Here is a 19466-nt window from a genome sequence, read left to right as displayed (position 1 = left end):
ATCTGCAGTTTCTACTATCTCTGCTTTTTACAGGGTAAAGGGTCAATCGGCACTTATTGCTGTGATGACTATTAAAACTCCTGAGAAACTTAAACTGTACTCCCTTTCCTCAGGGACATTGGCCCATGAATTTGCACTTGTTGACAATACAGCCAGTCTCCTGTGTTTGTCCCTGCAGGAGTGGGCAGCATCCGTGAAGAGAAATCAGGGTTACCGAAACGTTAACTCTGATTTATCTTCACAGATGCTGCCAGGCCTGCTGAGCTTCTCCAGCAACTTCTGTCTTTGCTTCTGATTTACAGCATCCGCAGTTCTTTCGTCTTTTCCCGTGTCCTGCGATGGATGGACATCTACTCGGCTGAGCTTCCACATTGCCACTTGGCAAGTCACGCGACGTGGAGGCTGCCAACACGCTGCAACCTTCCAATAGGCTAGTCCACACGCTCCCCCAAGCGGAGGGGGTGGATGGAGATATTGAATTCATCAACCCGAAGGAGCAAACGTATGTTTTCAAAACGGACAATCCCGCTGTCACTTTATGTAGACAAAGAACCGTTTCATTTGGTAAAATATCCCCACGATTGTGAGTACGTGTTGAAATGTTGGTGTTGTCCTGTGTGCTTCCCCCCTACCCCTCTCCAGGGACGGATTTGAGTCCAAGATAGTAGGAACTGCAGATGCTGGAGAATCCGTGACAACAAGGTGCAGGGCTGGATGAACACAGCAGGCAGGGTCTAGGCCCGAAACGTCAGCCTCTCTGCTCCTATGATGCTGCTTGGCCTGCTGTGTTCATCCAGCCCTGCACCTTGTTGTCACGGATTTGAGTCCAGTGGGTGGAGACTGCGCCTGCGCGTCACCATGGGGGTTTGGTTGCTGGGGGAGGGGGATGGGCTCATTTCTCTTCAGTCAGATAGTGGGCAGGGCTGGGCCTGGCCGGACAGGGTAAGGCCCAGGGCTGAGCAGAGCAGCAGATGTGGGCGGTAATGTTTCAGGCACCGGCTCGGCTGTGCGCGACGTTACGCCAGCGAGATCTCCTGCAGCTCATGTCCGGCTCTTCGCCCGCGTTCAGTCGCCAGGCCCTGCTCCGTAAAACCGGCTCGGCATCAGCGACGACGGGGACACTGCCGCCAGCGGCGGGAGCACCGGCCCCGGGTGCGACGGTCGGCGCGGCGGCCGGTGAGTTACCGAGCGAGAGGGGCGTGAACCCGGCGGTGGTTCTTGAGGTGGGAGGCAGGCAGAAGAGAGGGTGAAGACCGGCCTGATTCGTTCCTGCACCAATCTTTACTTCACTTCCCCCAATCTTTACTTCACTTCCCCCATCACTTCTCACTTTTCCTTAAGGGTCAAGCCTCTTCAACCAGACTGGGTTTAAATTTGTGTCAGAGAACCTTTGTCATGCACTTTTCACATCGTTCAGGCAAGATTGGGGGACAGTGGCTGCGAACGGTTTGCTTTTGTTTTTGGAGGGGGTGGATAAAGAGATGGTTCTGTGTCAATGTACCGTTAGAGCCCAAATTTTCAAACAGATCTCTAAACCCTAGAGAGTTCCAGGGCTCTGCCAGGTTGTGTGTCTGTCTATCTGTGTATCTGTCTGTCTATCTGTGTATCTGTCCTTTTTTTAAACTGTATGTTCTAAAAGAGTACTTCCAACACACTTCCATCATCAAACCCTAGCTATTTTAAACCGTCACTATCTATTAAAAGGAAGCGCATCTGTGTGTGTTGGGGATTGTTTCCAACGTGAGCTGAGTTGCAAGAACATCGTGTTGTAGTCACGGACTGTTAAGTTTCTCTAGTACTCGGCGTCTGCGGCGAACTCTGTCTTTTGTACCACTTTTTTTTTGCCGTCTTTATTCATTAGAAGCGATGCAGGAACAGTGTAAAATGCCTAAACGGCGACTAACTAGAATGCAAACAACTGCTTTCGTCTGGTAGTTCTTTTCTGCTGTGAGAAATACTTGCATTTTATTGACAATAGTGTATGATTTTCAAAAGTGTTGCCGTGCAAATCATCGCCAAGTTGCTCTCTTGGATGGGAGAATAGGAACCGAGACCGTAATCTGAAACGGTTGAATTCAGTGCCTGATCCAAAAAGCAGTAAAGAGCAGCATGATGTGCTGTTCCTTGAATTACTTGATCTCTTCCTTATTCCAGTATGGCAACACTACTCCCTGGGAGCTCAAGTGTACAGTGATAGTGGCTAATGTTTAAGACACTCAAAGTGTGTGTAGGGATCTAGTTTGTTAAATACTTGCAGTTCACAGAACTGCACATGGCTTGTGGGCCATCATATTGTCATCAGTAGGTTAGCAGTGGTGACCTTCTTGTGAATGCCATCCACCTTTAAATCTAAACAAGCCAGTATCCTCTGACTACATATGAGACATGCCGTTCTCCGTGCCATCATTCTCCCAATTGGGAGGTGTGGAGCTTTCACAACAACTTGCATGTCTGCAAAACAATCTGGGCTATCGGTTGTATCACATCTTGTCATAGAGTCATACAGTATTGTAGCATGGAAATAGGCCCTTCAGTCTAAACTGGTCTGTGCTGACCATGGTGCCCAGTCAGCGAGTTCCAATTGCCCACATTTGGTCCATATCCCCCTAAACCCTTCCCGTCCATGTGTCTATCAAAGTTGTTTTTTAAATGTTGCTATTGTACCTGCCTGAACAACTTTGTCTGGCGGCCTATTCCATATGCACACCACTCTCTGAAGAAGTTGCCCCTCAGGTTCTTCTTAAATCTTTTCCCTCTCAACTTAAACCCAAGCCCTCTAGTTTTCAATTCCCCATCCCAGGGGAAAAAGACTATATGCATTCATCCTATCTATGCCCCTCATGACCTTATACACCTCAATAAGGTCACCCTCATTCTCCTACGTTCCAAGGAATAAAGTCCTGTCCTGGCCAACCTCTCCCTATAACTCAGGCCTACTAGTCCTGGCAACATCCTCAAATCTTCTTTGCACACTTTCCAGTTTAACTGTGTCTTTCCTATTACAAGGTGACCAAAACTGTACACAATACTCTGTGGGTCCTCGCCAACGACTTGTACAACTGCAACATAATGTACCAACTCCTATACTCAGTGCTGTGACCAATGAAGGCCAGCATGCTAAATGCCTTCTTCACCACCCTGTCCACCTGTGACACTGCTTTCAACGAACTATGTACTTGTACTCCTAGGTCCCACTGTTCCACAACACTCCTCAGGACCTTGCCATTAACTGTATAAGCGCTACCTTGGTTTGACTTTCCAAACACCTCACACTTAGCTGTATTGAATTGAATTTGTCCATTCTTAGCCTGCTTCCCCATCTGATCAAGATCCCTCTGTAATTTTTGATAACCTTCCTCATTATGAACGATACCTCCTAATTTTGTATCATATGCAAACTTACTAATCGTGCCGTGTGTATTCCCATCCAGATCACTTGTGTAAATAACAAATAACAAAGATCCCAGCACTGACCCTTGTGGACACCACTAGTCACAGGCCTCCAGTCTGAGAAACAACCTTCAACCATCACCCTCTGCTTCCTACCATCAAGCCAATTTTGAATATGATTAGCTAGCTCTCCCTGGATCCCGTGCAACCTAACCTTCATAACTAGCCTGCTGTGTGGGACCTTGTCAAAGGCCTTACTAAGACCCATATAGACAACATCCACTGCCCTACTCTCATCTATCTTTTTGGTTATCTCTTCAAAAAACTCCAGAAGATTTGTCAGACATGACTTCCCACACACCAATCCATGCTGGCTATCTCTAATCAGACCTTGACTATCCAAATATTGATTGATCCTGTCCCTCAGTATACTCTCCAATAACTTGCCTACCAGTGATGTCAGGCTTACTGGCCTGTAGTTTCCTGGCTTGTCTTTGCTACCTTTCTTAAACAATGGAACAACATTAGCCACCTTCCAGTCTTCTGGAACTTCACCAATAGCTAAAGATGAAGCAAAAATCTCTGCAAAGCCCTCTGCAACTTTGTCTCGAAGTGAAATCTCCAGGCTAGTTTGGTCCCACGGTCTGGGTTTCCTTACCATTCATTAATGGCTAATAGAGGTTTCTTTTTGTGTAATCACTGTTGTAATGTAAGAAATGCAGCAAGGTCCTGCAAATAGCTGACAATGACTAGATTGTCTGTCTTTTTTTTATTTTCATTGCCCTGCCCAAGATTCAGTGCTCGACAGAGAGAACTGCCCTGCTGCTCTTTTGATTAGTACTGTGGATTCTTGATATTCACATGAAATGAGTGCTTAAAGTGATAGTTGTAGACCTAGACCTAGACCTAGACTCAGACTCGTACACCACAGAAACAAGCCCTTCAGTCCAACTTATCCATGCCAGCCAAGTTACCCAAAGCTAACTAGTCTCATTTGCCTATGTTTGGCCCATATCTATCTAAACCTTTCCTGTTCATGTACCTGTCCGAATGTCTTTTAAATGTTGTAACTGTACCTGCACTTACTACTTCCTCTGGCAGTTCATTGCACGTACAAGCCAACCTCTGGAAAAAGTTGCCCCTTAAGTCCCTTTTAAATTTTTCTCCACTCATCTTAAAATTATGCGCTGGAATTTTGAACTCCCTGACCCTGGGGAAAGACCTTTGCCAATCACCTTGTCTATGCCCCTCATGATCATAAATGTCTGTAAGGTCACCCCTCTTAGTTTCACATCATGACTTGTGTGAGAGAGAGTCAGTTTAGCTCAGTTGGCTGGTTTGTAGTGCAGAGTGATGCCAACAGTGTGGGTGCAATTCCTGCACCAGCTAACATTTGCCATGAAGGATTCTCTGGTTAAACCATCACCAATTGTCTTTGAGAGAGCAGACCTGTGGTCTGGTAAGACTGACCAGTTGTGTGAGAAGTAATGGCCAAGACTTTCTACCTCCTGGAGGATGATGTCGGGAATGGACATACTTTGAAACTGACACTCATAGTTGGCATGTCAGTGTGCTGCACTCCTGGGATGCATTACTATTTTCAAGACAAAGACAGGGAAACAGCCAGGAACTTGTCTGCCTCCAATTAACTGCTTGTTATGATCCTCTAGCTTGTTAGCAGCCTGGGAAAGACTAGAAGGTGACTTTCAATTCCCAGGTCTCACAACCCAAACCATTCATGTTAGTGTGTAGCTGTCTGGTTAAATGCAGGGAGCATTTAGGTAATTTTGTTAGTCGGGGTTTTTGAGTGAGATTGCATGCAGTGCCTTTTGACTGATAACTTCTGTGTAATACAATTATTGGTCCATGACTTGTTGCCTGTACTTCTGAGGCAGCAGCAGGCTCCGTTATGGCTGCCCTCTTTCTTCACAGAGCATGCTCTGTAGACAGCTCCCTCTGCCTGGCAAGTTGGTTTCACCAACTGGATGCTGGGTTCACCGGCCTTGTTAGACCATCTATATTTTATAGATTGCAGCATGAAGTTGGGACATGGCAGTTATCCAGTTGGATAATTGGATTCCCAATCCCAAATTGAAAATAAAGTCTAGCACCTGGACACCATAGCACTTCCTCAGTGCAATGGAGTGTCAGTCAGGATTTGTGCTCAAGTCTGTAAAGTGATGCTTAAATTCACAACTTTATGACTTGAATAAGAGTGCTAATTGCTGTTTGCGTATTAAGGCCTCTAATTTAGTTCTATGACTGTTGAATGATCTGATTTGGATATTCTAGTGGTGGTAAGCTTGGATTCAGTGCCATGAGGTGCTAAGTGAGATTAGTGTATCCAAAGTTTCCTTTCCTGATTGTGTTATTGATAATCACAATATAGCCACTGCACAGACATGGCCTGTGATACCATCTTGCCACGATAGTACAGGCCACAGGAAGTGTCTGTGCATGCGCCAAAGACATTACTGCATTCCAAATACAATGATGTCATCGAACGTGCCACTGACCATGGGTCCAGAGAAGTGAGGCTCTGACAACAATTGGAGCCAGGGGAGTTAGCCTCCATTTCTGTTTTGTGCATTAAGCTTTAAATAAAAATTTGAATCCCTGGAAAGCTTTTCTAAAGGCACACTTCATGCAGTGTCACTTTTTGAGACTGACTGACTGCTTTCCAGTACTTAACAAGGATGTGGGATGTTTCTTTGTGTATGTGTGTTCTTTGTTTATGCAAATGTCTACTATTGTGTCTTGTGCTGGAGTTCCAAGGGAATAAGGTAGAGCTGCATTCTGATTATTTGCCCATAAAATACGTGACCAAATTGGAAGATACCACATGGGTATGATACACCTGGAGTCACTGCCTACTGCAGGAGATGACTTAAAATGGAGGCAGGACAATGTAACATAAACCTTTTGTACCTGATAGGTTGGCTTTTTTTTTAATATTTAGTTTATGATTAGCTATGCATGATAATGAGTATCTTAATTACACGTTTGATTTAGCTGTTGTTGCAGGGAATTGTTGCTGTGTAAATTAATAAGTTGTTTCTAAATTAGAGGTAGCTGTATTCTTCCAGCTACCCTCAATCCCCATAAATATTTTTTCATTATTAGGAGTCTGGTTGTGTGGAAACTAACTTGTCACATTGTTAATTATCCTATTATATGGAATACAAGCTGGCAGGACATTTTTGTAAGGACCTTGACAATTTATTCCTGTGTTTTGATTTTGAAAAAGCTGTGGTTTGAAATGAGGAGGAACAGTTTTAAAAATCAGTGTTTGAAACAATGGCTGCAAGTAACCTGAAGCCCATGGCAGGCACCGTAAACAACTGAGAGCAAGTAGTAATTAAAATTCAGATTGCAGGTGACCTGGAGCTTTGGATGTGTACTGATGCAGCTCTTGTTGGCAACAAGTACTTGACTGAGCTGTGGACTAGTGACAGTTATCGATAACTGACAGACCTTTTTTGTTTGTCAACAACTATGTGATTTGGTTCTTGTATTGCTGAGCAGCTTGGAGCTGGAAGCAGGTTACAGTGATAAAGAAAGAGGAAAAGTGTGCAGATCTTCTCCCTGTCCAGAGGTTGCTTGTTCTCTGCAGTCAAAAACTCAGTAAACCTGAAGAAAATGAAACCTTTTCTGCAGCACGCAGTTGTTATAAGCTGTGACTTTCAAATTGGTAAATTGAAGAAGGGTCTAGGCCCGAAAGGTCAGCCTTCCTGCTCCTCTGATGCTGCTTGGCCTGCTGTGTTCATCCAGCTCTACACCTTGTTATCTCAGATTCTCCAGCATCTGCAGTTCCTACCATCTCTGAAACACTTCAAGTCACCCAGCCACTCTATATAATACATACAAACCATGGAAGCATCCACAAAAACTGAACAATGAGGGATCTGGCCAATGAAGATGGATCATCTCAACATCTGAACTGAGAAGGAAAGACCACTGAACTGACTTTCCAGTTTTCTAACTCTGCCAGTAATCTATTTTCCCTTTATTTGTGTGAAGGGAGTTGGGCAGGAGGAGATTAAAAAATATTAGAGTTTAAGTTAGCATTATATGCCAATGGTTTATCCATTTACCAGTAGCTACATTCTGATTACTTGTCATAAATCTTGTTCTGTTCTGAAACTTGTGATTCATGACTTGTGTACTCTTACTGTACAGGAACAGATGATTCAGGCCATGACACATTCCAGATTCATGCCCATCTTTCATAGAACTCCAGTTTTAAATATGAACTCAGCAACATTGAAAAGATTTTCAAAGTCGTTTCACATCCTGAGTCAAAATCCTAATAACCTATCCTTCCTCATCCTTTTTGGACATAATCTGCATAGTTGACTGCACCATCCTTCTCTAACATTTACCATCTTGGAACTGAAAAGACCTGTTTCTTTTCTTGTGCATCTAAATCTAAGCCAAAAAAAATCACCTGCAAAGGCTTCTTTTCCTGGTTCCGTAGTTTTACGGAATACAAGAATACAGTTAATGAAGGCAGGAGAATGGGGTTGAGAAACATATCGCCATTATCGAATGGCAGAGAACACCCAACAGGTCAAATGACCTAATTCTCATTCTCCTCCAATGTGTTATGGATTCCCTGCCCCGCCCCGCCACCATCACCTCAGAAAAAAATAACTGATCCGCAATTACTGCAGTCAGTCATCCCCTTTCTTTGAAGATGGCTACAGTTAATCCTTCGTTCTCCTTTTTGTGTCCCACAAGTAACTGCTCTTGACACCCATCCTATTTTCTTACCAAAATGCTGTCTGCAACATCAGATGCAAACACCGGCAACATTCAGCACTCTCAACCCCTCACTTGTCAAGACAGCTTGAGCAGAAATTTCATCCAACTAATTATGAAATCATTGTCTTCAGTCTCCAGCAGAAACTGCACTTTCTAGCCACCAACTTCATCCAGCTCTCTAACAACAACAACAGATGGAATCGGCCTATTTGCAATTTTGTTGTTGTTTGACCCTGCGATAAGCTTCTGACTGTGTATTATGCTTAAGACTGCTTTTCCCAGCATAACATTGCCTAACCCTGTCCTTGCACATCCATATACAAAGAATGGAGGGATATGGACAATAGAAAGGCAGAAAGTATTAGTTTCATTTAACATTTTGTTTGGAACGACATCATGGGCCAAAGGGCCTGTTCCAGTGCTGTACTGTTCTGTCATATGCTCACTTTCAATAGACAGTGAATCAGCAGCTTCCAGTGAATGCATATGGATGATTATATGGGGAAGTCAGTTGCTTGCTCAGATGCAGCTCTATACCAATGTCTTATATGTAACTTTGCTCCTTAAGTGAAGTTGCTTCCCCACCAGTGGTTGGAGTCTGCCCTTCCAAGAGTAACTGAGTTGTACAGCATGATGAAACAACAGTCAAACAACATGTCTTGTAGTGAAAGTTAACTTTCACAAATGTGAAGTTGCATTCAGAGTTTAGTTGAAATGTACACAAGGCATTTCAATGCTAAACAAACACCTATAGTTCTCTCAAAGTTCTAATTCTGAAGTAACGTAGTCATCTTTAAATGTGAATTAAGTTGCTTCTAATCATCCACCTTGTGCCATACTAACTTATTAGCTTGTGGTCCGTCTCACCCAAATTGTCTTCAACCTTGGTCTCTGTGCTTTTATTTGCATGTTGTTTCACCTTTTTCAGTGGTGCTGCATCTTCCTCCCAGTACGCATCACAGTGCATTTCTTAGCCAGGCAGCTGTCAATTGAAACTTGCTGCAATCTACTGAATCATAGAATCCCTACAGCGTGGAAACAGGCTATTCAGCCCAAAAATCCACACCGCCCCTCCGAAGAGCATCCCACCCAGACCCATTTCCTTTCATTTCCCATGTCTAACCCACCTAACCTAAAAATCCCTGGACACTGGGCAATTTAGCATGGCCAGTCCACCTACCCTTCACATCTTTAGACTGTGGGAGGAAACCCACACAGACACGGAGAATGTGCAAACTCCACACAGACAGTCACCTGGGGGTGGAATCAAACCCAAGTAACTGGTTCTGTGAGTCAGCAGTGCTAACCACTGAGCCACTGATCAGTCTAAGCTTATGATGTTGCTTATAGTCCTCTCCATAGCTAACCAGTGTTTTTTTCCTTTGTCTGCAAATTCTAGCATTAGTCTCCCAATTCAAGTCCAGATCCCAGTGTTTGGGATGGTGCAGAAAAGTAGGTGGCCTGAAAACGCCTAAAGGACATAAAACAAAATGTCAAAACTACTCGTCTGGTTACATTTGTGGAAACAGAAACTTAAACTTATAATTTCAGGTCTGCCCTTCATCAGTTCTGCTCAGATGATACCATGTCTGCAGAGTGTTTCTAGAATTTTGTTTTCATTTCAAATTTCCAGCTGTTCTGTTATTGCATCTCTTCCCCTTTTTTTTCTCCCCATCCCCATAAACACCTAACCTCTTGTTTTACATAGTTCACCCTGACTGTGTCTGTATGGCTGCATTTATCTTTCTTAGATATTCGAAGCAGTTTCATTTTATCCATCTCCAAGGCAGTTCTTTGTCAAAGACTTACCAAAATTGATAAACTTTGACTGGGTTAAAGAAAATAAAAACAATTATTTCCTCAGACCCAATAAAAGTTGTAAGAAATGAAAAATAAGGTAGCACGTGGATGTTAAATTGATTGCATGAGAGGAAGCAGTAAAAGTAAGCAATTCCTTTTCAGATTGGTAAAGGATACAGTAGGAGTTTCCCACAGGACTATTGCTTTTCTTCATGTTAACAACTAGTACTTTGCAGATGGTATGCAAACTGGAAATATTGTAAGTTTCAAGAGGACCTGGCTGGTCATGTGGCAGATTAAATTGAATGCAGAAAAGTATGAAGTGATTTGTTTCCACAGGAAAAGCAACGAAGGGTCTAAAATAATTGGTGTAATTCTAAAGAAAGAGACTGTTGCTCATGCATGCAGCCTTTCATTTTGTGTGTACCAAATGAGGCTAGATAAATTCTTCATCTAAAAGAGAAACAGTTTGAGGTGTATTTTGTGAAGTTGGTAAAGAATGCCAGCAATAAGCAACACTGACAAATGGTTACCACTCTGCCGAGGAGTTTGAGTCATCAGGTGTTTATGAAACACGAAAGGTGATCTGGCTACTTGCTATCATTTTGTGGAAACAAATTATAAACTGATGCAGAATGGTTTGAGAATAGGTCCTGTGGTAAGGGGCAGTAGTTGTATGGGCAAGCTGGGAGAAGCTGGGATTGCTGTCTAAAGAAAAGCTTGAGAAAATTTGGAAGAAATTCTTAAAATTAAGGCGTCTAGACAGATTAGACAAAGACAAAATACTCCCCCCTTTGCATGCAGGCCAAGAGTCAGTTTTCCAATAAGATGATTGTAACATGAAAAATTGTTATGCAGTAACTGGCTAGGAATGAACTACCTAACAGTATGGTACAGCTTGGAATTAGTCAAAAGATTAAGGCTCTCTGTAAATTGATAACATCAAACACTCCCAGGGCAGCTACAGCATTATGATGGATCCAGAGGAATGGTCATGCTACACTGACTCCAGGAAAGATTTGAAGGGCAGGTACAGCATGAGTTTAGTTACAGAGCAAAGCACACTCTCAACTAACATTCTCTCACTTACCCACTCTCAAGTGCATGCATGTACTGTCTCTCACTTGATCACACAAGGGTGGCAGGCTACCTGAGTTGCTCTTGCAGAGAGCCAGCGCAAAAACAGTGTTGCTTGGCCTCCTTTCCATTGTAACCGTTCATTGACAAATTCTTTTGGTATTTCCAGCATTAACAATCATTTATTTACCTGATCTATGCTGATTAGCTTAATTCAGTCTTTCTCAGTATTAATCTTAGACATTAATCTTATCTCACTTGCTATTTATGTTAAAGTAACTGATTAATTTTTTTTGTCTCTTTGGCAATACATAAATCATAAATTTACACGAGAGTGAGGGCATTCAATATAGACACAATCAGCCTATGCCAGATCTTGCAAAGAGCGTGGGTTTAATCCCACACCCTAGCTTTTCTGTCTACAACCTCATTTATGTAGTTTTCAGCGCAACTTAAGCATGGTTAAAACATCCGATTTGTCTTGACATTCTAAGTGTGCAGTGATCAGGAATTTTGAATTGCTGCAGCTTTATCTATATGTAGCTGCCTTACCAAAATGTTCTTTTCATTCCTCTCTGTGCTCCTGTTCCTGTTGTGGGATTCTCACTAACGCATTTTGTAATAATGATTCAGCAGCTAATAAGTTGAAACAGGGTGGGGAGCAGTTGGGGATCAGACTTTCACCTCCCCAGATGGATCCCACTTTTCTTGATCTTTGCATAGTGCTCTTCTACCAGGCCACAGAGGAGTCACCACCTTCCAGCACTTCTCCCCGTTGTGCAATGTTTTCAGTAAATAGAAGTTCTGCTTGTGATAAGACACTGAGGAAATTGGTAGGGATGTCTCAGACCTACCTTTGGCTATTATTGAAGTTCAGTCTCCCGAATCCCTGGATTCTACTGCTGTTTCTGCATTCGTGTTCTTGAAAGAGTATTGTCACTTGCTAGTCAACTCAAAAATTAAGATTACCCCTGGGTGCTGTTGATCAGTTTTATATGACTGACTACATCACAGGTAGTGCATATCATATGCTGGTAACATTTCTGCCATTGAAAAATTATGGTCAGAAGCTAGCGTTTGAAGTACATTCTGATGTTATCAGAACATAACATTTATTCATAAACCTGAGTGATTACTACATGTCTTTTACAGCTTAATTTGTTAGGAGAGGGCATCGAGTTCACCAACTATGCTATGCAGATCATGTAACTAATTCATTCAGAACATGAAGGCCAGTGTCTGGCAAATGGTTTCTTGGCATCTGTCCAACAATGAGTGACCCTGGCAGCATGCAGTGTAAACATTTGTCACTGACACATATTCTGAGGGACAAATTTACTGACACAGGGCAATCATTTAAAGGTTAAATACACAAGAATGTGTGAAATGGGAGCAACAGACCATTTGGTCCCTCCAATCTGCATTACCATTCATAAAGATGGATGGTCTGGTTGAGTATCTAGACAATAATTCCCAGCATGCTCATAGTCAGGGATTTAGCAGTGGTTATGACATTGAATGTCAGAGAGATGGTTAGATTCTACACTCTGAGGTGGTCATCACCTGGCTCTTGCAGCAAGTAAGCTTCATGCCAGACCTTGATAATGTGAAACCTTACGGCATATAAAGACGGACTGCTTGAGTATCTGAGGAGTCACAAATGATGTTGAACATCTCCACTTATGACCACCTACTGGATGATCTTTGAAGCAGCCAAAGTCAAGGAGAATGAAACTATTAAGTATATAGAGTTCTTGTGGCACAGTGGCAGTGGCAGTGCCCCTGCCTCTGAGTCAGAAGGCCTGCGTTCAAGTCCTTGCTGTTTCAGATGTCATAACGTGCCTGAACAGACTGATATTTTTGAAAAAAATCAGGAAATATTTAATATGTCGCTGCGTCTAAAATCTTGGAAATCCTTAAGTCAATGGATGTAACTACCCTCAATGGAATGCAGCACTTCAAGAAGGCAGCTCATGACCAACTTGAGGGCAGTTAGGGATGGGCAATAATGCTGGCCCAGCCAGCAACTCCCACACCCCATGAGCAAATTTGAAAAAAAAACAGAAGTAGAAGTAGGCAAATTGACCTGTTGAGTTTGCTCCTCCATTCAATAAAGTCATGGCTGATCTGATTTGTGCACTTAATTCCACTTTCCTGCCTGTCCTCCATTTAAGCATCAACACAACAGCAAAAATTGTCCAGTCTGACCACTCTGGAAGAGACTTCCAAGGAGCCACAGCCTTCTGAGGAAACGTTGTCCTCACCTGTCGTAAATGGGACACTGTGTGTTTATTTTTAAACTGTCCCCTAGTTGTAAACCTCGCCGCGAGGAAGAACATCTTCTCAACATCTATCTTGTTTCCATAAACTTGAATGAATATACACCCAATAAAAACCAAAAGAACTGCAAATGCTGTAAATCAGGAACAAAAACAGAAGTTACTGGAAAATCTCACAGGTCTGGCAGCATCTGTGAAGAAAAAAGTTGGTTAACGTTTTGGGTCCGGTGACCCTTCTGAGGAAGAGTCACTAACTTTTTTTCTTCAGACGCTGCCAGATCTGCTGCGTGTTTCCAGCAACTTCTGTTTTTGTTCCTGAGTATACACCCAACTTGACTAATCTGTCATAGGATAACTCCTTCATCTATAATCTCCTCTTCTATAACAAAGAGCAACCAAGTTTAAGCTTAGAAACTTTTGATCCAACTGTTATATTTTTATGTCTCTAGGCAAGGTATAGAAGTACGCTGCATTTTGTACATCAGCATTTGGCTGTCAACAATGAGGGCACTTCCCATTTAAAGACACTTTACATGGATAATTGGCGATAATGTTGTCAGCTATATAAAACCAATATGTTTTGTGCTGGAATGCTATGGAAGAATTAAAACTAACTCTTGTGATTTTTTTTTATACATAGCGTTTCCTGTAAGGATCAGGAGTTGGCTGTTCAGCCCCTACAACATATTCTGTTTGATTCAATCATGGTTGATGTGGATCTATCAGATACTGATAAGTAGATGGAATAAGTCCTGTTGATGGATGTAAAATATCTGGTAGTTGAAATTTCATTAAAATAAGCCAGTTTTTGGGTATAGATTTAATTATACTTGGAAGTTTGAGATACACAGGGTCCTGTGGCACAGTAGTAATGTCCCAACTCCTGGCTGAAGGGGCCTCTGTGCAAGTCCCACCTGTTCCAGAGGTGTGTAATAACCACTGAATCGTTTGAATAGAAAATACCTCCTTTGTATTTGTCAAAATGAACAAGCCAGCACTGAGCTTGTTCAGAGTAGAGTTGTAAGCTCTCGCAAGCAATGAGCAGTCTGACTCTATTCTTCACAGACTTGGACCACTAATTTTTGTTTTCGTTCCCTATATTTTAATTATCTTCCCAAACCGAGATCTGTCTCTCCAGTTTTGAATTTTTTAAATTGGCAGTCTAACAGATTTTTGCTATCCCTTGAAGTTTTTTTGATTCACTGTCAGGCTATGGGTGTCACTGGCTGGGCCAGCATTTGTTACCCATTTCTGATTGTCCTTGTGGTGGTGAGCTGCTTTCTTCTGCTGCGTTACATGTGCTGTAGGTAGATCCACAATGCCTTTAGGGAGGGAATTCCAGGATTTTACTTCAGTGACCAGTGAAGGAACAGCAATATATTTACAAGTCAGGATGTTGAGTGCCTTGGAGAACTTCCAGGCAGTGGTGTTTTCAAGCACTGTATTGTCTGCTGTTGGCCTTCTGGATGGAATTGGTCATAGGCTTGGAAAGTGTTGGCAAAGGATCTCCGAAATACTATAATGCATCTTGTGGATGTGGAACCAATAACAGGGGCTGCTTTGTCTTGGATGATGTCAAGCTTCTCAAATGTTAGAGCTGCACTCATCCAGGCAAGTGGGGAGTATTTCATCACTCCTGACACCAGCCTGGTGGATGATGGACAAGCTTGAGTGAGTCACTACTTTATGGCATTATATCCCTATTGTTATGCCTCTTGTTCTGCCTTCTGCCAGAGCAAATAGTTCCCTTCTCCTGGTCTTAGCAAATCCTTACTCTTTCTAAAACACCTCCAACAGATTACCTGTTCATTTTTTAATCCACAAGAGAATTCAAGCCTTATCTGTGTAACCAATTCTTAACCTGGTATAAGAGAAAACATGAAGACGTGACCTTTTTTATTCTGAAAGTATCTTTTTGTTTAAAAAAGTATAGAACTCATATGGAATTGGTAGACATAGAATAAGGCCACCTTGGTAGAGAAACTGGCTTCTTTCTCTCTGGTAAAACACGTAAGCAGTCCTTAAAGTCCAGTTTCTATTTTGACATTTGTAAGTTGATAGGTTGGTACCTTAATTACCCTTTTATCCATGCTAGTGGCTAGTAAATGGCCTCAGCAGTAACTTTGAGCTAATGTGATGGACAGTACATAGGTAATCTCCGTCATCTTGGGTGCCCGTCTTATTTTCAAACACATGATTAACATAGGATAGACTATAAGGCCCTAGAAATAGTGTATGAATGAGAGCTCAGAGATAGGGTACAGTCCTCATCAGAAAGCCATTTCCTTTAGGTGGAGGATGGACCAGGGAAGATGAAGGAAGATCAGGGAACAACATCCTAACATTTAATATTCTGTTCGCCCTTCTATTGGAAGGGCTATTAAACTGGAGAGGGTACAGAAAGAATTTACAAGGAAGTTGCCAGGGTTGAAGAGTTTGAGCTATAGTGAGAGGTTGAACAGGCTGGTGCTTTTTTACCCCTGGAGCGTCGGAAGCAGGGATGATCTTCTTTAAAGGTTTATAAAGTCATGAGGGGCATGGGTAGGGTGAATGGCCAACCGTGGCATAAATTTTTAAGGTGAGATGGCAATGACTTAAAGTACCTGAGGGTAACATTTTTTCATGCAGAGGGTGGTGTATGTACGGAACAAACTGCCAGAGGAAGTGGTGGAAGTGGATACAAATACAACATTTAAAAGGCACCCGGATGGCTATGTGAATAAGAAGGGTTTAAAACGATATGGGCTAAGTGCTGGAAAATGGGACTAGGCTAGATTGGGATGACTGGTTGGCACGGATGAGTTGTACCAAAGGGTCTGTTTCCATGCTGTATGACTCTGTCTCTACAATATACTATCTATAATAGCTTTCAGAAGCTATTGAGATAAACAAACTCTGCCAATTGTCCATTCAACATCTGGGGTAACCTGAAAGGCTGATGTTTCGGGCCTAGACCCTTCATCTGATGAAGGATCTAGGCCCGAAACGTCAGCCTTTCTGCTCCTATGATGCTGCTTGGCCTGCTATGTTCATCCAGCCCTGCACCTTGTTGTCTTGGATTCTCCAGCATCTGCAGTTCCTACTATCTCTGGGGTAACCTGTTGGGTGTTGAACACTTCTACCTTCCTTCTTCTATAAGGATCTTGTACAATATCTGTGGCACATTCCAATCGATTATATTTAACCAAATGTTGAACTTGTTTTTGTTACATTTTCATAAGTCAAACAATGGTGACAACGCACTCAAGAATATGAAATACATTGTTACTAGCATGTGTACTTTGAGGTTTCTGCTGTTCATTATAGTTTATGCTTGTAGGTAATGACAGATATTGTCAACTGTGTTAATTCTTGCAAGAATCAGTGAAAGCACTGCATGTGTAGTCTCTCTTAAAAATGAATGCCTTTCTTAACATGAGCTCTGTAATCTTAAACTACCACATTAGCGAAACCAGAGATAACAAGGTGTAGAGCTGGATGAACACAGGCCAAGCAGCATCAGAGGAGCAGGAAAGCTGATGTTTTGGGCCTAGACATTTCTTCAGAAATGGGGGAGGGGAAGGGGATTCTGAAATAAATAGGGAGAGAGGGGGAGGTGGATAGGAGATGGATAGAGGAGAAGATAGGTGGAGAGGAGACAGACAGGTCAAAGAGGCGGGGGTGGAGCCAGTGAAAGTGAGTGTAGGTGGGGAGGTAGGGAGGAGATAGGTCGGTCCAGGGAGGACAGACAGGTCAAGGGGACAGGATGAGGCTAGTAGGTAGGAGATGGGGGTGGGGCTTGAGGTGGGAGGAGGGGACAAACTGGGCTGGTTTTGGGATGTGATCGGGGGAGGGGAGATTTTGAAGCTTGTGAAGTCCACATTGATACCATTGGGCTGCAGGGTTCCCAAGCGGAATATGAGGTGCTGTTCCTGCTTTGGGTGGCATCGTTGTGGCACTGCAGGAGGCCCTGGATAGACATGTCATCCAAGGAGTGGGAGGGGGAGTTGAAATGGTTCGCGACTGGGAGGTGCAGTTGTTTGTTGCGAACCGAGCGTAGGTGTTCCACAAAGCAGCCAAACATTAGTGAAACCAAATTGACATTGTTAAATTACTTTACTGAACGTGGCCCATTGATTCTATTGGTTATAGATGTAAAAGATTCTGTTTCCCTGCTTCCCAAAAATAGTACTGAGTGGTTTAAATACATAGTATCATGGGTGATGAGTGCTGAAACCTGATGCTGAAGAGGTCAATGCTGTTGCCTGAGTTCTGGAGCATGGCAGATGTGTACTGTACGAACAAAGAACAGTTGAGCAGCTATGTGAAGATTATAAAGATAAACACAAATATGGAAAGTCGAATGATGCAATCAGCTGATTTTTCACTTCTCCATAAACATAAATGCTTCCCAAAAAAAAAGTTTGAAGTTATGGTTTTTGATCAGGAGGGCAGCATGCTGATAATACAAGTCAGGATCTTCATTACCTTCTGGCTTCAGACAGTTTTTTGCTTTTTAAAAAAGCAATCACCATAGCTGCAGTATTCTTTTTAGAAGGTATGGGTTATGCTACATCTGCTCTGAATCAGGACAAGTATGATTATAGAACTTTTTTTTTCTATAGCCTTGCCATTTCAGCTCACAAAAGGGCATAGTTGTAGAAAAGACTCTGATTCAGCATTTTAACTTCTATATGTTAGGCTTTCTGTGAAAATAGTTAGAGGTATTTGATATTAAATGGTTGTCATAACAAGCTTGTGCACAAGTACAAACTGTAATCAATTAAATTACTTTTATTGTTGAAGGTGGAATATGTGAATGGATAGAAGAAATTGTTGTTCAGGCCCATTATTGAATCCCAATTGGAACGTTATCCTCAATTCTGGCGAACGTCCTTCAAGAAGTATATGTTGGATACAGAGCAGATGTAACAATTAATACTGCAGCTGAAATGGTTAACTGTGATCAACCTATGATTGTATTCCCTTGGGTTTAGAATGCAATAGTGATTTAATTGAGATGTTTAACATAATGGAAAGATAGATAAGATACAGAGGAGCTAATTGTTCTGATCAGGCAAACCAGAACAAGTATCCAGAATCTTTGAGGTATGAAGTCAAGAAACACTTTAATCTCCATAATAAAAATACAGGATCCTCTTTATCTCTTGGGAGTTGTCCTTGGTGTCATTAGCATTTACTTGGGATTGCCATCAAGCACGGGAAAGGAACCCCTTTTGCCTTGAGCTTCTCCTGCCTCTCAACTGATAAATGATTATTCTTCCACTCTGAACAATACATGAATGAAACACTGAGGGTGGCAAGGTTATGGAATGTACTCTGGGCAGGGACTTCACCAAAAATAGCTCAATAGTACTACTCCTGAGCTGGTTTTGTCTTAAAGGATATAACTTGCAGATCCAGCCTAGCAGTTGAAGGGGAACCAACAGTTGGGCAAATACACTTGACCTCATCTTCACCAATCTGTTTGCCTCAAACATCTGCCCATGACACACGAATGGGAGTGACCACCATGTAGTCCTTGCGGAGACAAAAAAAACCCATCTTTATTGAGGGTAGCCTCCAATGTGTTATGGCACTACAACTACTAAACGGGATAAATTTCAGTCTGATCTAGCAACTCAGCTTGGTATGCATGATGCTCTGTAGGCTGTCAGCAGCAAAATTGTGTTTCACTGTCGTTGGTAACCTCATACCATGAGATATGACCATCAACAAAGCCATGCAAGCAGTAGTAAGGGCGTGGAATGCCCTGCCTGCAAAAGTAGTAGACTCGCCAACTTTAAGGGCATTTAAATGGTCATTGGATAAACATATGGATGATAATGGAATAGTTTAGGTTAGATGAGCTTCAGATTGGTTTCACAGGTCAGCCGAAGGGCCTGTACTGTGCTGTAACGTTCTATGTTCTATGGGCAGACCTAAAAATAAGGTGTCATCTTGGTGGAACTACAATATAGGACAGGTTGAGAACTAAATAGCAATAGCATCAGCATCAAATGATAAAACTGGGCAATTCCACAGCCAGCAGATCAAATCCAAGAATCTCTAGTCCTGGTTGTGAATGATGGTGGGTGCTTAAATAAGTGCTGGAGCTGGAGCCTCCACAATAGTCCTTATGTTGTGGATCAACTAGCACTCCAGTGCAGAAGATAA

The 19466-nt window shown here is 42.5% G+C and overlaps 1 protein-coding gene across 2 annotated transcripts in view; it reads left to right on the top strand.

The window, feature by feature from the left end:
* Positions 1-450: 450 nt before the first annotated feature.
* Positions 451-19466, top strand: part of LOC109932243 (nocturnin) — a 28998-nt gene continuing 9982 nt past the window's right edge. Inside the window, exon 1 of one of the 2 annotated variants that reach the window (XM_048603928.1) lies at positions 451-583. In XM_048603928.1, the coding sequence (XP_048459885.1) occupies positions 466-583 (118 nt within the window). In that variant the 5' untranslated portion in view covers positions 451-465. Of the gene's footprint in view, positions 584-690; positions 1177-19466 lie in introns of those variants that run through there. The other variant, XM_048603921.1, reaches the window with a different exon arrangement.

Source organism: Rhincodon typus, chromosome 1, assembly GCF_021869965.1.
Source record: "Rhincodon typus isolate 14 chromosome 1, sRhiTyp1.1, whole genome shotgun sequence".
NCBI classification, from domain to species: domain Eukaryota; kingdom Metazoa; phylum Chordata; class Chondrichthyes; order Orectolobiformes; family Rhincodontidae; genus Rhincodon; species Rhincodon typus.
This window is presented reverse-complemented; position numbering and strand designations above follow the sequence as displayed.